Below are 18,236 nucleotides of genomic sequence, written 5' to 3'. Positions count from 1 at the left end.
TTGGAATAATTTTAGTTTGAAAAAACGCGTGGGAAAGAACGATTGAAAACATATCTATCTCTGATAGGATTAAATATAAAAAGTACAGAAGCAAACTAAAATTTCTTATCTAAAAAGTTAAAGATAGGTACTGGAAAAATGCGAGTAAAATGTCTAGAAACTTGAAGACATTTCTAAAAATAATAAATTATCAAATCATACTAATTCCGATATCAAGACCAGTGGAATCATCTTTCATAATAATAGATTCGTAAGCGGGTCAAAAACTCAAAGTAAATTATTTTTTAATGCACAATTATCAGTTTGAACCTATTCCGGTGGTCTATAGTAATGATAATGAATTTTTAAATAACAGTATAAAAATTCAGGAAGAAAAGAACAATACAAAAGATACGATTTCACTCCAGGCATAGATAACATCCCAGAAATTTGGTTCAAAAAACGTGACAGTGCAGTTTCCTACCAAAAATTTTGATATCTTTCATCAACAATTAAATTTTTCTTTGCTTCCTAAGTGCTGTCATTGTTCCAGTTCCTGCACCAAACTAAGATAAACCTAAAGTAATTTTTTACAGACCAATAGCCCTTCAGTTTTTTGCAAGATATTTGAAGATATCTTAGCTCTAATCCCTCATTGAATTATTTGAAGACTAATTTACATAATACAATGGAAAACATTTATAAATAAGGCTGTTTTTTAGAAGATTCCCATTAGTTCAGAAAAAAGTGCAATCATTGATTTATTATTTAAGAAATGCTTAACCTTACTTTTGTAATATAACCTATGCTGTAATTCCATTTACATGGAATGAATCGATCAAATATATAGGAATTCCATTTGCTAAAACTAACGAAAATGGCAGAATTTTTTTAAAAAAATTTAGAAATAAGGCACTTAAAAAAATACAAGGTCTTCAAATTTTAGGTTCCAAAAAAATAGTCTAATAGCAAACAAAAAAATATCATAATAATAATAAATATCATAAATAGTAGCGTTTTTAGTTTGTTTTATTACAGTTGTCCCATCATTTACAAATTCTCTGAAACACATTTGAAATCTTGTATAAATTTCAAACTGAAACCTTGAGAATAGTGCTTGGAGTACCTGTGTAGATTCCCAATATCATCTTACTAAAATTTTCAAGATAAAAAATACTATCAGAAAAAATTGCCTTGCAGTTAAATTTTTTATCGCGCAATTTGGTAATCTTTCCATTTTACTTTCAATCAATAGTTCTGATGAAATCAATTTCAGTTCACTGAAAAAGGTTACGGAATTCTTAAAGCTACGTTTCAAAATCTTAATTGCATTTAACAAAAGCACCGATTTTCCTCCATTCTAGTCTCGATCTCTGTGAAATTTTCCTGAACAATTTTAGTTTCCAAAATACAGAATTTCCAGCATCTAACGTACCAAGCATCACAGATTGCATCCAAAGCATATTTTCAAATAATTTCTTTATAGCCACTGATGGCTCGAAATTGCATTAAGATTTTGTGTCAGTTGTTGGTATTTTTTGTATCCAGAAATTTACTTATCACATCCACTCAATAAATTCTCATTTTTATTGCTGAATTTAGACGATGTGTCAAACTGTGAGTGAGCTAATTGTCCCAGATATATATCTTGATCCTTTTGAAATTGGCCTTAATTGAAATTGGTTATTCAGCCTTATTGCGCTCGAAAATGTCACTTTACATTCACCTAAAATTATTCGTCTCATCTCAAAAATTCACTTAATGCAAAATCAACGCAAAAAATCTTTTTTGTGGGTACCTGGCCTTTCAGGTATCTTGTAGAACGAAGAAGCAGTCACTCTTTCAAAAGTCATGGAATCCTCATCATTCATAGGTTGGGTTTCTCGTAAGGATAAGATTTCCAGCCTGAGAAGAAGCTGCATCCAAATTGTCTCAGACTGTTATCACAGGAGCAGATATCGAGCTTTGTTTGGGAATTTGCCAGACATCATTACCATTCCTATATGGACAGAAATAGAATTCAAGATAGACTTATTGCTCATGTAATTCGTAAAATGGTCATAACTCAGGTCTTACACAAATTCAATCTGACAATCTCTTGTATCAAGTGCAATGGAAATAACAACTTTTTCCATATCATATTAAAACGCTTGAAATGTACGACCTACAGATTTCAATTTTGGAAAAATCTTAGCGCAACCCGCTGAATATAGCTTTTTGGTATCCAGGGGATAACAGCCTTTGTCTCTGTTTATCTCACTTTGTTTATGCTTAAGTTCAATTATTACAAATTTAAAATAGACAGTTATATAGAGGCAACAATATATATATATATATATATATATATATATTGGTCTTTTCAAAGTAATTTTATGCAGTGCTTTCATTTGAAATTAAAGGGTTTCACACTCGAGTTTTCAAATTCAAATCAACTATCGTTTAAATTTCAGGATGCTATTTGAACAATATTCCTAATTTATCTTCTTTTTTTAAGTTTTATATTGTGTTGTCATTTTTTTACAATTTTCTATAAAGTTATTTTGAAATTTTCATTTTGAATAATTTTAGTGCAAAATATTGATACCAACTCTCCAGAACGAGGTTCGCAATTAAAAATTTCATGTTTTTTGCAATTAAAAATTTCAAAAATTTATGTCAAAATTTGCTACGTAGAACTACTTTAATAGGGATTAAATCAAAATTAATAAAAAATATTTAGCTTTGAAAATTGGATGCCGCTTTTTCCCTTCCCTAAATCGTTTTTATCAGTTTTCATTCATGCAGTATTCTAAAGAGGTTAATTTTCATTTCTTTGATGAATGATTGAATTATATTTTGGGAATTGTGAACTTTATTTTTAAAATTTTTCCCCTTAAGTACTGCTATGCAGTTTAGCAATTGTTTTTGTATATTTTTATATACTTTTGATATGGTGTATATTTTGGTGGAATAATCTAGTTTTTGCACATTTAGAATCATTTTTATTTGTATCTTAAGTTAGTAAAATTTTTAAGAATTTAAGCAATTGGAATTTTCACATAAAAATCTTTGTTAAATGGTTTCTTTCAAATCTCAAAAGTAAAAAGTATGTAAAAAAGAAAGTAATTGAAACTTAGTAAATTGTTAACTATATGAATTAGCATAAATTAATATTGCAAATTTTATTACATGCAATTTAGTTACAATTTTTTTATACATATAAACTAAAGAATTATAATATATTTATAGTTTGGTATCCATGGTAAACCTGGATTCAAAAGGTGGATGATGAATTTCTGGTTTTGGTGTCGAAAATAATTGGTTCGTTTTTGAGGAGAAATGTTTTTGCGAGGGTTTTCTGACTTGAGTTAAAATGCTTTTCATCCATTTTGGTGGTCAAAAACTTGTTTTCAATGGCTAAAACTATAGCCTGCCCTTTATGACATTTACTAATTTCCGTAGTGTGCTAGCCACTTAAGTGATGTTTTGGGAGTTTAATTCAGTGGACTTAATGGGAAAATATATATATATACTTCAGACTAAATATAGGGTCATTGTGAACAATTCATTCATTTTCAAAATGCTATATATTCAAAAAGTATTATGCATACAAATATGACAGATATATGGGGAAAAAAAAAAAAAAAAGAACAAGCTCTCCGAGTTTTCTGTACATTCTAGAAATGTTCTATTTGTTGCCCTTTGTCGCAAATTTTATAGAATCATTTTGTCACCTGCTGTCCAATCATCTAAAGTGGCCTTTGCCACAGCATAAATCCACTTTCTGAACTCTCCAAATGTTTTTGGAATGGGGGTAAATAAACAAGTTCCTTAATGTCAGCCTCTAATTACAACATTCAAGTCAGTTCATTGATATCTGAAAAATGAACTTCTGCACCTTTGAATTGAGCATTTTGTGAGGATGACCTTTTCACGTGATTTAACACCTTGTTACTTCTGAATCTTTGGATTAAGCATTGTGTCAGGATGACCTTGTTCTCTCCCCTCAGCTCCCTTATAACATGATTTAACGCTTTATTTCTTCTTTTGAGAATGCATTAAAGTTCTTGTTAATGTAACTCCTCTACTAAAAACTTTAAGAGTTCAGGGATCTGATCTAGAAGTGCAGCATGGCTACATTGATGTTCGTGTGTTGTGTTACTCTGGGAATGCACATAAAACATTTGTAAAGTGTACAGAAACCTTTGCGATTTGCAGTTATCTTCATGTATCACTCATATTTATACATGTAATACTTTTAAAATATATAGCATTTTGAAAATGAATGAATCTTTTAAAGTATTCCTGTGTATCAAAAAGTTGTTTAAAACGTTTAGTATATATTTATTTGTTAAAGCATATACTCTTTTATATCCATATCTTAGACAATTTTATGCTGAAACAGATGAATAAATACATTACGTGTTTGTTCTGATATTCTTAGGATCTTTACTGATTTTAGCTACTCATAATAGTCCAGATAATTTTTGTTGCTTTATTTTTTAAGCTAAATGTTCATTATTATACTTTATTTGTAAGAATTTTGAAATACTTGAATTTAGTTAGCTACTAACTTGTTAAAAGTTACTTCCTGTAATTTGACTTTATTCAGAAGGTCATGGAATCCTTCTGCAGATTGTAGAACAATTTTTGGTAATATATAGGACATAGCTGAAATTTATTTAGGATGAAGATTGGCAATCTAGAAATGCTTTAAAAAAAGTAATTCATTGGAGGCGAAATTTATAGCTTTTGGTATAGCTGTTAGTGAAATCCGCATTTGTCCAACATAATAAATGGGTATAAAGATTATAATTTTTAGTTAATTCCTGTAATTTTTTGTGACAATTAGGCTACCATAACTTTCTCAAAAAATCTTATGGCAAATGATTAAACAAAACATGTTCATGTCCATTGTTTTTATATGAGCGATTTAACTAAGAGAAATTTGTCACAAAGAATGCGTACATTTAAAATTGTATATTGTAGATCTGCTTAGAAAGTCATTTTGAAATCAAATTTAATGAAATTTGCGAATTATATTTTTGTGAATTTTGCAAATTGGGGCACATGTAAAATATATTCAGAAATGTGAATTACTGACAAATATGGTAAGTATATCATTTTCACGTGTCTTTTATATTTGAATATATCTTTGTAGTCACCCCCTCCCCCTTCTATTATGTTTCCTGTTAGAATAAGACATTTTTAATTATAATCTTAACCTTCTCTTGTATTCCCTTGCACTGATAGCTTCACAGCTTTATATGAAGTATTTACCTCCTCTTTCTTTTGATTTATAGCACTGAGACAAAAATTTGTTTTGCACACACAATAAATGTTTTTTATCCATTATTTTACAGCTACATTGAAGAAAAAAAAGTAAATATTAGCTTCTATATTAAAAACAATTTATGTACATTATCTCAAAATTATGATAATAACTGAAAGTATACAAAAAAGTTCGTTAATTACAGTTGACAAAAACAGTATTGGTGCCCTGCCAAGTTAAATCTGGTTCTAAAAATCTGCCTCTCATGCTGTAAAATCAAACTTTCACTGCCACAGAGTGATGCTAGTGCTCTTGCACTTTCCTGGCTGTAAACAATGGGTCTCTCTACTCTCGAGATGTTAATATGTGAATAAAATTTTAATGTAAATGTAACCATTTTTTTCCTACTAAGGAAAGCTTTGTTTTTGAGAAATTAGAACTGTTCATATATATATATTTCTCAAAGAAATAAGTAAGGTTAGCTTTGTTTCAATTTTTTCTTCAAAATTGTATCAAATATGCACATGTGGCACTATTTGTCATGGATTGGAATGCAGATAAATGTTACTACACTACAAAATCATATGTCATGAGGAATGATGTGGCTTTTAGGATTTACAGAAGTATTAATTTTACTTTGAAGATTCATACAGTATTAGCAGTAGGTTATTGGCAATTTCGACAAAGCGTTGTATTTCAGCAGTTTTCAGAGGTAGTTTTGTTGAATTCTGTACTTTCAGTAACCACCCTAAATTGCGCATGAGCATGTAAAATGTGAACGAAAACTTTACCTTAAATTTTGTTTCTGTTTCAGGGAGTACGGATCAAAATTCCACCCCATCGGCTGAAATACCTAGTGAAGTTGGCGAAAAGAAGGTTTGTATCTTTTGAAAATGTTAATTTTTTTAACTCAGTTTTTTTTTTTAATTGAAAAAAAAAAAAAAAAAGATTTCATTTTCCACCTTTCAACTTTGCAATGTTTCAATAAATGTTGTATCATTTTTTCGAAATTTCTTTTATTAGGGGGGGAAAAAAACAACAACTTTAGGCAATTTTTAAACGTTCCTTGATACAATCTCTTAATCAGGGTGCGTAGCGTCATGAAAAGTGCTTCAGTTTGAAAACCATTTTTAAGCACCTTAAAAGTGCTTAATTTTGAAAATAGGTCCTTAAAAAGTGCTAATTTTCTTGAGAAGTGTAAAGACAGCTTTTTGCTTCTTCATACGTTGGATATGATAATTCGAAAGAATAATCGTAAAAGCTTGTTTATCAGCTGTATTAAGAAAGAAAAGGGAAGAATTCTGACAAAGGATCCATGGGTTCCAACACATATTAAGATAATGCTTTACCCGTTTCAACAATGTGCATTGGCCTTTATTGAAATACTGGAATAGTTTTTCAGAAGAGACGGCACGAAAAACGTACTTGTTGAAATTCTAAAAACGTTCAAAAAAATTTTTTAAAGAAATGTTTAGTGTTTGAGATGTTCAAGAATTTATTTAAATTATATCTGATGAGTGTATCTTTAACCTTTTATGTGTTGTTAAAGAAGAATATGCATATTGGTCCGATCAACGGAAAATAGGAATAAGGATAGATTTGGTGCTCCAAAGAGATACTTCAAACATTGAACATTTTAGAAACTGCTGCAAAAATACTTGCAGTTAAACCTCTTGAATATGTTACATTTCCACTATCATTCTCGTTAATATGTCTTTTTCGGGCAATCGCTTGAACGAGTCATTAGAGGCATTTTAATGTACTATGAAGGATTGTAATTAATTGCGGTGTATAATTAATTACGTTAGTCCGTCGCATAAAATATAATAATGTTAGTCAGTTGCATAAAATCTAATATGATGAAATTTTAACTTGAAGCCGTAAGTTTTCAATTATCAGGATTTCTTACACTGTGTACTTTTTAAATGTCCCCATAATTTGAAAATTTTTCGAAATTAATTTTTCAAAATTATAATTTTTTTAAATTTAATGTTTGAACAAGTTTCTTCAGTTAGTATTTTGTTTCTAAATCTTTTTTTTTTTTTTAAGTTGCATTAATTTTTATTCTTGCACTTACATATGTTTTATTGCTATTTTGCATGTTTAGATGCTATTTTCTCAAATTTTATCTGTAATAAAATTTTCTTACGAAAAACCTTATAAATTAAAATCTAATGTATATATATGTATATTTCAAATTTGATATAATAATTTCTCAGTATATTCTGCAGTTCCTGGATTAGAGAATAAGTAATCTATTCATTAATTTATTGTTGTTTTAATGCTTCAAAATGCAAAAAAAAAAAAATCATGTTATTTATTGATTGTATTCCAATATTTAAAGAATGGATAAAAATACAGCTTATTTTTTAATTCAGGAGCTAGATAATATATTTCTTAAGCTATCTCTAAAATTTTAAGCAAATCCTTTGATAAACTTCTAAATTAGAAGAGTTTTGCTTTTTACCTCTTTTCAGGCAGAAAAAAGCATTTGAATGTTTTTCAAAAAATTCATCCCGAACGTAATCATATACTGTTTACCAGAGGCGGCTGTAGAGATTTGCCGATCGGGAGGCAAAACAAATCCGACAGGGGGGCAACACACAATATTTCTAATTTGGCTTAAAAATAACTCATAATAATTAATTTTACATTTAATTAAAGAAAATCAAGTATTATTTAATTCTTTTTTATTCAAATGCTGATCTTTTTTTTTCCATTGTTAAAACTTTATAAAAGTATTTGTAAAAAAACAGGTTCTCAGTTTCTTTAGATCTCAGTTTCTTCTCAGACTCTTGAGATTTAATTTCTCTGCGATCTAATTTTAGAAAAAATATAGTCGTATTACATTCTAGATTGTAGTATATAAATAGAAACACGGATTGTGCTAGAATGACGTGTCATGCTAAATGGACAAATGCATACTCTTACTATTTTATATCAGAAGCTACATAAAATGAATGTTGAAACAAAAAGTTTTATCAAAGTAACTGTTTTAGAAATCCAGAATAATAAATAAAAAATATTCGATGTTTTCTCCAAAAACCGATTTTTCTTCTTAGTCCTCTACCTAAAATATTCGTTAAGTAATGATTGTAACAACCAGCACGAATTAAGATGTGTTTCGAATCCGATGAAAATAAGTGCGCATACTCAACAAAAATTTACTATAGTTCGGGCACGAACAATATAGAATGCAGAAAAGATACAATATGTTGTTTTTTAAGAAGGACGGAGAAAATATTTTGTAAATATATGTACAAACTTACTATTTTATGTAAGATATGAAAAATATTCTTATGAAAAATGGACTGCTTAAACGTTAGATCCCCTTGTATTTATTTTTCTATATATATTTAGGCTTAAAAAAACCAATGCATTTTATTTAAAAAAAAATTGGATCTTGAACATGAATTCACCTATCTTCATTTTTATTTATGCACTTTCTGACTCTTCCATGTACTATTAAGTATTTTCTTAATTCGAAGTTATTACAAGCTAATATTCCTACCAAAAGGTGAGTTTTATCCCCTCAGTTGCATGCATAGGCTTTTTTTAACTCCTTCATATACAATGACGAGTCTAACTCGCGTATGGAATTGTTTAATTTTTAATTTTAAATCTGCAATTAAGTGAAAGTATTAAGTAATTTAAAACGCTAAAATCACTTGAAAACGCATCATTACCTCAAATGCCCTTATATTTTTCTGGGGATTAAGATAACGACTATTGTCCCAAATAAGATCTGCCATCTAATTTTAAAATTAAGTAAATTCGTATATTAAGGGGTTAATGTGTTATTTATGAATATTCTATTTTAATCATCTTTTTATCAAGACATCTTTATTCAAATTCTATTAAAAATTTAGGAGCATCTGAAATTATATACTTTTTGGTGATAATAGTAATTGAAAGAAAAGTATATATAAATGATACATTCTCCGATTACATAGTCATAATATTGAATGCAGAGTCTTAAGCATTTAGGTAGTAATTTATTTTTTTAAAAATTAGTGCATACTTTTTAGTGCAGCTACAAAGCTGCCATACCAAAAATGTTTTTTTGTTGTCAACTGCAGTTGGTAATTTTTCTTTTGTGTAATAATTATAGCATGATAAATTAGATTGCTATAGAAAACAGATATGTTATTGTTAAATGGATTTAATTTACAATAATACAATTTACTTACTCCAGTGATTTATAATGAATTCATATAATTTGTTTACAGCAAAATAACTCTTCTTAGCATGCATACTCACAAGAGTGTCAAAAGAAAACTGTTTTTGTTTTTAAATTTAGTTTAACAATTAACTAGATTTCAGTCAGGCAATTCTCATAGTGAAATAAATAAAATAAATTTATCAATTCGTTACCGAGGAAGTAACAATTATATGAATAAAATGATGATTAATTTTAGAACTTGGATTTGAATTATGAATTATGGAAAACAACTCTATCGTCCTATTCATGAGTAATATAAAAGCTTCGATTTCTCTAATAATTCCATTGGCAGATAATCGAAGTGCCAGATGAAAACAATTTTTTTTTTTTTTTTTTTTTTTTTTTTTTTTTTTTTAATAATCTATGACAAAATCTTAGCCGAAGGATAAAGATTAGTCGGAAAAAATGTGACATCGTATTCATTTGCCAGATTATTGACTATTCAGCTAAACATAGTATAAATTATATGCTGAATGAACATTCTGACATTTAAATAAAATAACTGTGAATATGGACTCGTCGACATCCCTTCGCATTGAATTCTTAGTCAACCGATCAAAATTTTTTGACAAAATGCGACATGTCTTATGTTTTATACACATGTCATCTTGTCGGTCATATTGCCAAAAGTAGTGCAACTTAAAAGCTTGATGAACGACATTTGAATCAAATGTCTGAAAATCTGTGAATCTGTGAAATGTCTGAAATCTGTCTTCGACATTCATCATATTTAGTTCATAGTGGACCGCCTAAAAGTTATCGGCAGAATGAGGTATCTTATTCACTTGTTGGATATATTTCCAAGTCTAATGAAAATTATAAGCTAAGTGAACGACATTTCAATCAAATGTCTGAAAATCTGCAGATTTAACATCTTCGTCGCTCACCACATTGAGTTTAGTCGACAGACCAAAAATTGCTGGCAAAATGAGAATATCACCTTGTCAATATCATATTCATTTGTTACCTTGTCGGTTATATTGCCAAAAGTAGTACAAATTATAAGTTTAATGACAGACATTTGAATCAGATGACTGAAAATCTGCGAACTTAACGTCTTCGACATCCGTTGCATTAGGTTCTTAGTCGGTCTATCAAATATTGTTTGCAAAATACAGCATCTTATTCACCGACCGGTCTATCGATTTTTGACCTATCCCCACTTGATTTTGCCAAATATAGCAAAATACTTTAACCATTACTTGGATATTTCGATTGTTTACAATGTATTAACTTTAAGGTAGATTTTAAATAATCATATTCGATAATGCCATCTCTACAACCATTATGAAATGGTGAGCACTTTTGCCGACGAAACTATGAATTTCTCGCCGACGGGGGGGGGGGCAATAGGCTGCCGACAGGGGGGCAATTGCCCCCCTGCTACCGCCGCCTCTGCTGTTTACGCAATCACTACGCACAAAGACTCACGCAGCACACGAGCAAGTAGACTGTAATACTGAATTTTATTAACGAAGCATACGCAATATAGATGAACAGGCGCGCCATCTGTAGATGACATCACCAAAAGGAAGGCGCATCGTTAACATATACCTTAAATGTTAAAAAAAAAAAAGGGGGCCTTTAATAAACTTCAGAAATTAGAAGCGATATAAGACATTTTGTTATAGCTTGACCATTTCTGAACGTTGCTTTCTTTTCTATTAAGAAAAGGCTTTAAAAACTTATTTACAATATGGAATTGCTCTATCGTCAATTCCGTGGTAATTTTGCAAGTCTTGTGATAGTAACCATTCTGGAATGCTTAGTTCTTGGCTTTATAAGACTGGAGCTAAAATTTCTAAATGTAGCGAGTTAGTGCAAGAGGAAATTTACGCTTTTTATTCTATCTATGTTGGATCTTCTTTGTTGTTGCATATATGATAATCAAATACAAACTGATTGCTCATGCTGGCTTTTACATTAATAAAATCATTTTTATGAATGATTTATCCATCTAAATAAACTGGTAGTTGTTATTGAAAGATATCACAAATCTTGATTGTTAATCTTATAAAGATTGACGTAAATTTTTGTTATTGATATTTTTTATGATCTTTTTTTGTTTTTGTCAAAACCAAAAAGACATAATTTATTTTACAATAGAAAACGTTGCACAAATATTATGTAAATACAGAAATAAATATTTAAATTCAAAAAATAAACATTAAAACTAATTTTTAATTTTTTTTTTTTTTTTTTTTTAATTAAGCATTATTATAAAACAGAAATACCTAGGCTTAGAATATTTACAGGTTTACATATGCGTACATGTACAAAGGTGCTTAATTTTTTTGGTTGAGTTGCTTAAAAGTAATTTTTGAAGCAGTTACTTGCTACGCACTCTGTTAATTTTTCAAGAATGGAATTTAAAAATTGTCTGCTGCAACTGATATTATCAATTCGGCAGAATTACAGTTGCAGAAACGGTAAAAGAATTTTGTCTATTATAGCCGATATATAAGTAATTTTGCAGTAAATATATTGGTTTTTAAGGAATGTATTTATAAATGTGTGCATTGACTTTCTTGCTAGTGTCAATATTACATATAGTTCTACTTATACACATATGAATTTTTTACTGTAATCCGCAAGCGTGTATGCTTGAATTTTTGCCACGTTTATGTTTAAATCATATCACTTCATTTTGTGGCTTCTATTCTATTTTCATGTGATCCACCTTTATTAACAATGAATCTCATTAATGTTCTCTCTTTTAGCATGAGTTCATTCATTGCTACAAAAAATTTCAATTTGTACTCATCGCATGATAAGTATTCCTGTGATATGTTTAAAATAAATTTAACATTTCCATATTGCTTTTACTTTTTTTGATTCACTGTGTCAGATCACATTGCTTATAGTTTGAATAAAGTTGTTTTTCTTCTTTTGTTAGCATGTGCTAATGGGTTTAGTTTAACAGTTTAGAGACATATTGTTCACAGCAACTTTGACTAATTCATCCAATAATTTTATGTCCCCTATTATGTGACTTCCTATTATGCAGATCATATTCTTAATTGTATGGAAGTACTTTGTATTTAATAATAGCCCATGACAGAATGCTACTGCACATGCAAATAAATGGGCTTTAATGTGAAAACTTGCTGAAAAATGAAGTGTAATTTATCACTGATAATTTTAAATAAAGCATCCTCATTAGAAGTTTGTAGAAAGCCCCATTATGGTGACTCTTGTGTGACACTTCAGAGGATGTCCTCTTGGGCTGTTTGGAATAGAATGGGAAGGGTTTTTTTTTTTTTTTTTTTTTGAACAAGCAGTGCAGATTTCTTTTCTTTCATGAGGAAATATACATTTCATCCCTATGCATACTTCACCAGCGGCAAATTAAATAATTAGAAATTAAATTTCTGTTCTGAAATAAGTGTTGCTACATGTTGGAAAGCTAAGTTATTCCCACGTGCTTTATAGGTGATGCGTTTTTATGCTAACTGAATGCATTTATAAAATTAAAATCTTAAATATCATTTGGTCTGCTCTAAATGTGCCGGTAACGACAAAATATATCTTTGATGTTTATCAAAGTGTACTTCTAATACATGTAACAATTTAATGATATTCCTGTTATATATATTTGTATTCATTGGTGTATGTTATTGCCGCAATTGAATGGTCTTTGAGATTTGGAGAAAAGAATTCCTTGGGTTGAACTTAGTTTCAAATTGCATTATACGATCAGACTATCAATTCCTAATAAACTGAGTTCTTAACTTTCCTCCTGTCAGAATCATGGCAACTCCATATTTCATAAAAATAAGTATATCATTTGCAGCAAGATGATTTTTAAATATCTCCGAAAGCCATTTTCTTCCATAAGCTATTTACAAATTTTAAAGAATGATATAAAATTTAATTGAGAGAAGCATGTAAATGAATAAAATTAATTTCAAATATTTATATTTTCATTTAATAGGAATAACAATACTTATGATGATAAATATTCTTTCCATGTATGGAAATAATGTTTAATTAATTTTAAAAATACCTATTTAACTGCCAGTAAACCTTCTTTATGCTTTCTACAACAGCCTTGACAGAAATGGAATATCTTTTACACCACAAACGATTGCAAGTGTAACCATTTTCTTCAAATCTGCATATCAAGTCTCGTAGTTTTTACATTATACAGCCCTTGGTTTCCACAGTAGACATACAATGCATCTGCAGCATATTGTTCACAGTGTAAGAAAGTAAAATTTATGCCATGCCTTTCATAGTTTCTATTCTTTCACCAAATATAATGATATCTCTCATGATGGTGTCTTATACCAAATCAGGAAATCTGTGTATCTTGTCTCTTGTTACAAGGGAGATTCTGTATGCTGTGATCTGAGTTGAAGACACGGTGTGAAATGTGACATCGGAAAACAATGTCATGCGTGCTCTGATGAGTGCCACAGTTCTTTCTTTGCCTGTCACTCTGTGTAATGACGGCGATTTTCATGAGGCAGATACCGTTCCAATGCTCTTTGTGGTTTTTCGCTAGGGTGATCACATTTCAATTTTAAAAAATTTGAAATTTTGTAACTAACTGTTTTTTATATGATTCTAGAGCATATATTTCAAAATACATTTTATCCAAAATTTCATTAAATTTCTGTGAGCAATCTGATAGTTATGGATATTACAGTATTTTATAACTACTCTGTACTTTTGTGGATAACACTCTGCTGCAACTTATAAAATTAGCCATATCACAACTATGCTTGTGTGCCTCAATGTATGCATTGGAAACTTTGAAATATCCTATGTAAGCATATGCAAATATCGATGTTCATGTTTCCATTTTTTTTTTTTTTTTTTTTTTTTTTTTTTTTTTTTTACCCCTACGTTAGGTATGCACCATACTTTTCTCACATTTTTAATGGGCCATGGAAGTACAATTCCTTGAGCATTTTTTATGTATGGCAAATGAGGAATTTGTGCACAGCTTGGGTGGGCAGGAATGGACATCCTTTATAATGAACAAGTTGTTGTTTTGCTTCAATTTATATAAATGAACTGTACAAGAAAAATCAAGAAATATCATTTTTATATATATATTTTAATTTCACAGAAAAATTCGTACATTAAAAAAATATTTTGTACTTGTCTTCCTTTTAAAAAATTAATTCATTTATTTGGTTTGATCATGCCTGTTTGATCATGCCATTCTTGAAAGAATGGCGTAATGGGGAAAAAAAGATATGAAAAGATTTCTAAAGATATGAGCTTTAACCTTGATATTATAACTTGATGTAAACTTTTCATGCTTTCCATTTCTGTTTGGAAATACCTTAAGTATAATTTTTCAGCTGTTGTCGTTCTATTGAATTAGTCTACTGAAACTTTCTAGGAAGTTACCTACAGATTTAATAATATATATTGAACAATACAAAGGATTTCGAAAAGTAAACAAGTTAATCTGAATTAATATTAATCATTGTTCTGCTTTTTTAACAAGATTTCTACTTTCCATATTTATATTTTGAGTTAGCTATATGATTAAATTGAATTTGTTTTTCCTCTCCCCTTCCCACAGGATGAGAAAAAAATAAAAAAACCTAAGCAAATGCCTGCAAACATTAAGAAAGAGAAGGAAGAAGAGGAAGATCCATTCTCAGGTAATGTATATTTAGTTACTTTAACTAATGAATGATATCAAAATTTTTATCCCATAATTATTTGCATTTCTTTTCTCTAGGAAGTTGTGCTGACAAAATTTACATTTTGTCCCCTGAATTGACCGGTGTAATCGGTCAGAAAGAGGTTTGTAATAATTTTACATTTTTTATTTTCTCAAAACTATTCTTATGCCTACTAAACATATATTTGTATGGTAAGTAAATTTTATTATTTTAAAATATATATGCTTTTACCTAGAAAAAGTATTTTCTTAAAGCTAGGTAAATTACTTAATGTAAATGTTAAGCAAGAAAAATATTTATAATTTAATTTTTAAACTTGAATAAAAAGTTATTACAATCTATGCATTGTTCATAAAACGTGATTTTTATCTATTGCTGTCTATTACTGGTTAAAAAAATTACAATGATTAATGAGTTTTAAATACAGCTCTTGGTTATTATTACTGATGAATAAAATTATTTTTAAATCCATTCGATTGAATTTTATATAAATGTAGAATTCTTAATCCCTCTCCTTCCTCACCTCCATTAAACATAAGTGTTTCTGTTGAAAATGTAACAAAACCAATATCTTCTGTTCAATAATCTTCTGTTGGTTTACTTGAATGTTTCTTAGGTTGGAATAAAAGCGATGATTTTTTATTTCAATTTTGATTATTTATTTTCTTCTGGCTATCAAGTAAAAACAAATGATTTATAATAAATCAGATAGGTTTTTATGTAATTTACTTTCTTGTTTATCCAAATGTTTTGAATCTTCCCGAGTCCAAGTTTGTGTGTGTGTGTAAATTAGGTAAGTCAATAATCTTACATTTCTATCAAATTCTGAAAGTCCATGAGCAGTTGGTCTGTGTATATACATCAATGTGTGTGGAATGAAATAATTCAGAAGTGCAACGGTTAAATGGATAGAATTTAATCTATGGTTTTTATCGTTAGATTTGTAGTTAGGTATCAAATTTAGTATTAAATGCATAAAGAAATGACTGTGATCTATTATATAATTGTTACTCAAAAATGCAACTTGATCTAGATAAACTTTTTAACCAGACAAGCTAATCGGAAGTAGCCCAAAATGCACAATTACTTTTTTGGAGCAGTGTTTTCAACTTCTGGGATTTACTGGTTCAGTATGCAATTTTACCTGAAATCTCTCTCTCTCTCTGTCTGTCTGGATCAGCCCCGTTTCGATTTGAGAGGCAGTTATTCGTTTTCCATGAGATTAACGAATTTCAGCTAATAAGCATGCGCGAGTTTCTGTAACTGTGAAAAAGAATAGAATACATTTCTTTAGCAGGAATGGCAACATTCAATTTGCGGAAGCATTGTGGTGGTGTTAGGTTTACCATATTTGAGCTAAGAATTTTTTTTTATTTGAGAAACTGTGAGCTTAATCAGATTAGATTAGCGATTTTTTTTAAAACAATTGAGTTTCTCAAAATCCGTATTTAGTACTTTGGGCGGATTAAAAAAAAAAAAAAAAATCCATCCTGATTTTGCTGAATGGCTTTGTAAGAAGATAGTAAGCCTAAGTAATATGGGGAAACAGGACTTACTAGTCTTGCCAAAAAAGGAAAATATACATGACTACCTGCTGTTTCAAAAGAATGATCATTGATGTTGGACTTTGTATCTAAAAAGAATATAGGAAAAGATGACGTCAAATCCGAAAACATCCAATTTAATGTTCCAAAAATAAACAGATTTGGAACTTTTTAGTTCAGAATATTCATTTAAAACTAGCACATCAGTGATATTCTCGCATTTCTTTGTATCTTGAATGAATGTACTTTTTTTTTTTTTTTTTTTGTCTGTTCAAATTTAGAAGCATATCCCAATCTGTATATAATCATAAGTGTTGATGGCACCACTTATATCATTATAGGAGCAGAAATTATGTTATTATTAAGTGGGTAAATAGTGTTCAAATTTTAAATTCAATTGCATCTCTTTTCTTTGTTTTTATCACAACAAGTATTTATAAATTGTAACTAAACAATGAAAACATTTTACCTATTAGTATTAACTCTTTATTGTGAAAGAAAATATTCGAAATATTAAATATGGAATGTTCAAAAGTAGCATACCACAGAGTCTTAAAAAATGTTGACAATTTCGTTGGAGAAAAGAATAACATAAAATCTGGCTTCTTAATTTCATCAAACTTGACTTTTACTCTCGATTATTCGCTCAGGGCTTCAAATGGTTTTCCACTGGTCATTTCTTTATTCACTACTGTTGAAACAACAGGTTGCAACATAGTATCATCATAATTTTGGTACCTGTCGCTTCTTAACGTAGTCTTAGTGTGTCTTGACATCTGAAATAAACATAGACATATGATTTGAAAAAAGTGTACATGAAAATAAGAAAGACAAAATTCTAGATAAGCAAAATTATCCCATTTTAACCCAGATATCTGCTGAAACTTTATCAAGTTCTGTTATTAACCCAAAATGTAACATAAAATTTAAATCTAAAAGTGATTCTAAAATGGAGTTTTATGCTGATTTAAGCAAAACGGTAGTTTTTACTCACTTCTGAATGAATAGACTGTTCAAATGACTGAAGTTGACTACTCAAAACAACTTTCAAAAGTCTTAATGTCTTCTCTGTGCGATGAAATCATTTGCACCTTTATTGTTTGGTTCAGGAACTTGTAGAAAACCAAATATCATTAAAAAAATGGCTAAATTGTTTCATAAGGCTGGTCCAAAATAGTGATATGTTACATCTTTATTTGGAATCTGTTAGAGGTTTCATTGGATATACGACCATTATTTTCATAAAATATGTTTTAAAAGCCTTAATTTTATCATTCTTTAATATTTGTTCCAGTCATTATAGTTTTGAAATTTACAAAATCATATTTGGTTAATTGAATGTCTAGTCTTTCCTCCACCCACCCTTACTTTTGTAAGTATTCATATTAACTTAGATATTTCATTGAATATTCAAGTACTTTCTAAGAAGAATTTAACAAGTTTAAAAAGACTCTTTTTGCTTTTAAATTAACATTTAAAATAGATATTTTTTTACCGAGAAATAATTTTAATTGAAGACATTGAAGGATTATGCTTCTGTGTAAAGGAAAGGTAGTATGGCAGGGTGAGTAAAACATTTGGTATTATGAATG

The 18,236-nt window shown here is 29.2% G+C and overlaps 1 protein-coding gene across 1 annotated transcript in view; it reads left to right on the top strand.

The window, feature by feature from the left end:
- Nucleotides 1-18,236, top strand: part of LOC129960001 (uncharacterized) — a 135,578-nt gene that overhangs the window by 98,826 nt on the left and 18,516 nt on the right. The window contains exons 11-13 of the mRNA XM_056072980.1: nucleotides 6,045-6,106; nucleotides 14,995-15,076; nucleotides 15,157-15,221. Of these exons, the coding sequence (XP_055928955.1) occupies nucleotides 6,045-6,106; nucleotides 14,995-15,076; nucleotides 15,157-15,221 (209 nt within the window). The remainder of the gene's footprint in view (nucleotides 1-6,044; nucleotides 6,107-14,994; nucleotides 15,077-15,156; nucleotides 15,222-18,236) is intronic.

This window comes from Argiope bruennichi, chromosome X2 (assembly GCF_947563725.1).
Source record: "Argiope bruennichi chromosome X2, qqArgBrue1.1, whole genome shotgun sequence".
Classification (NCBI taxonomy): domain Eukaryota; kingdom Metazoa; phylum Arthropoda; class Arachnida; order Araneae; family Araneidae; genus Argiope; species Argiope bruennichi.
Note: the sequence above shows the minus strand (reverse complement) of the source record. Positions and strands in the feature narration are given on the sequence as shown.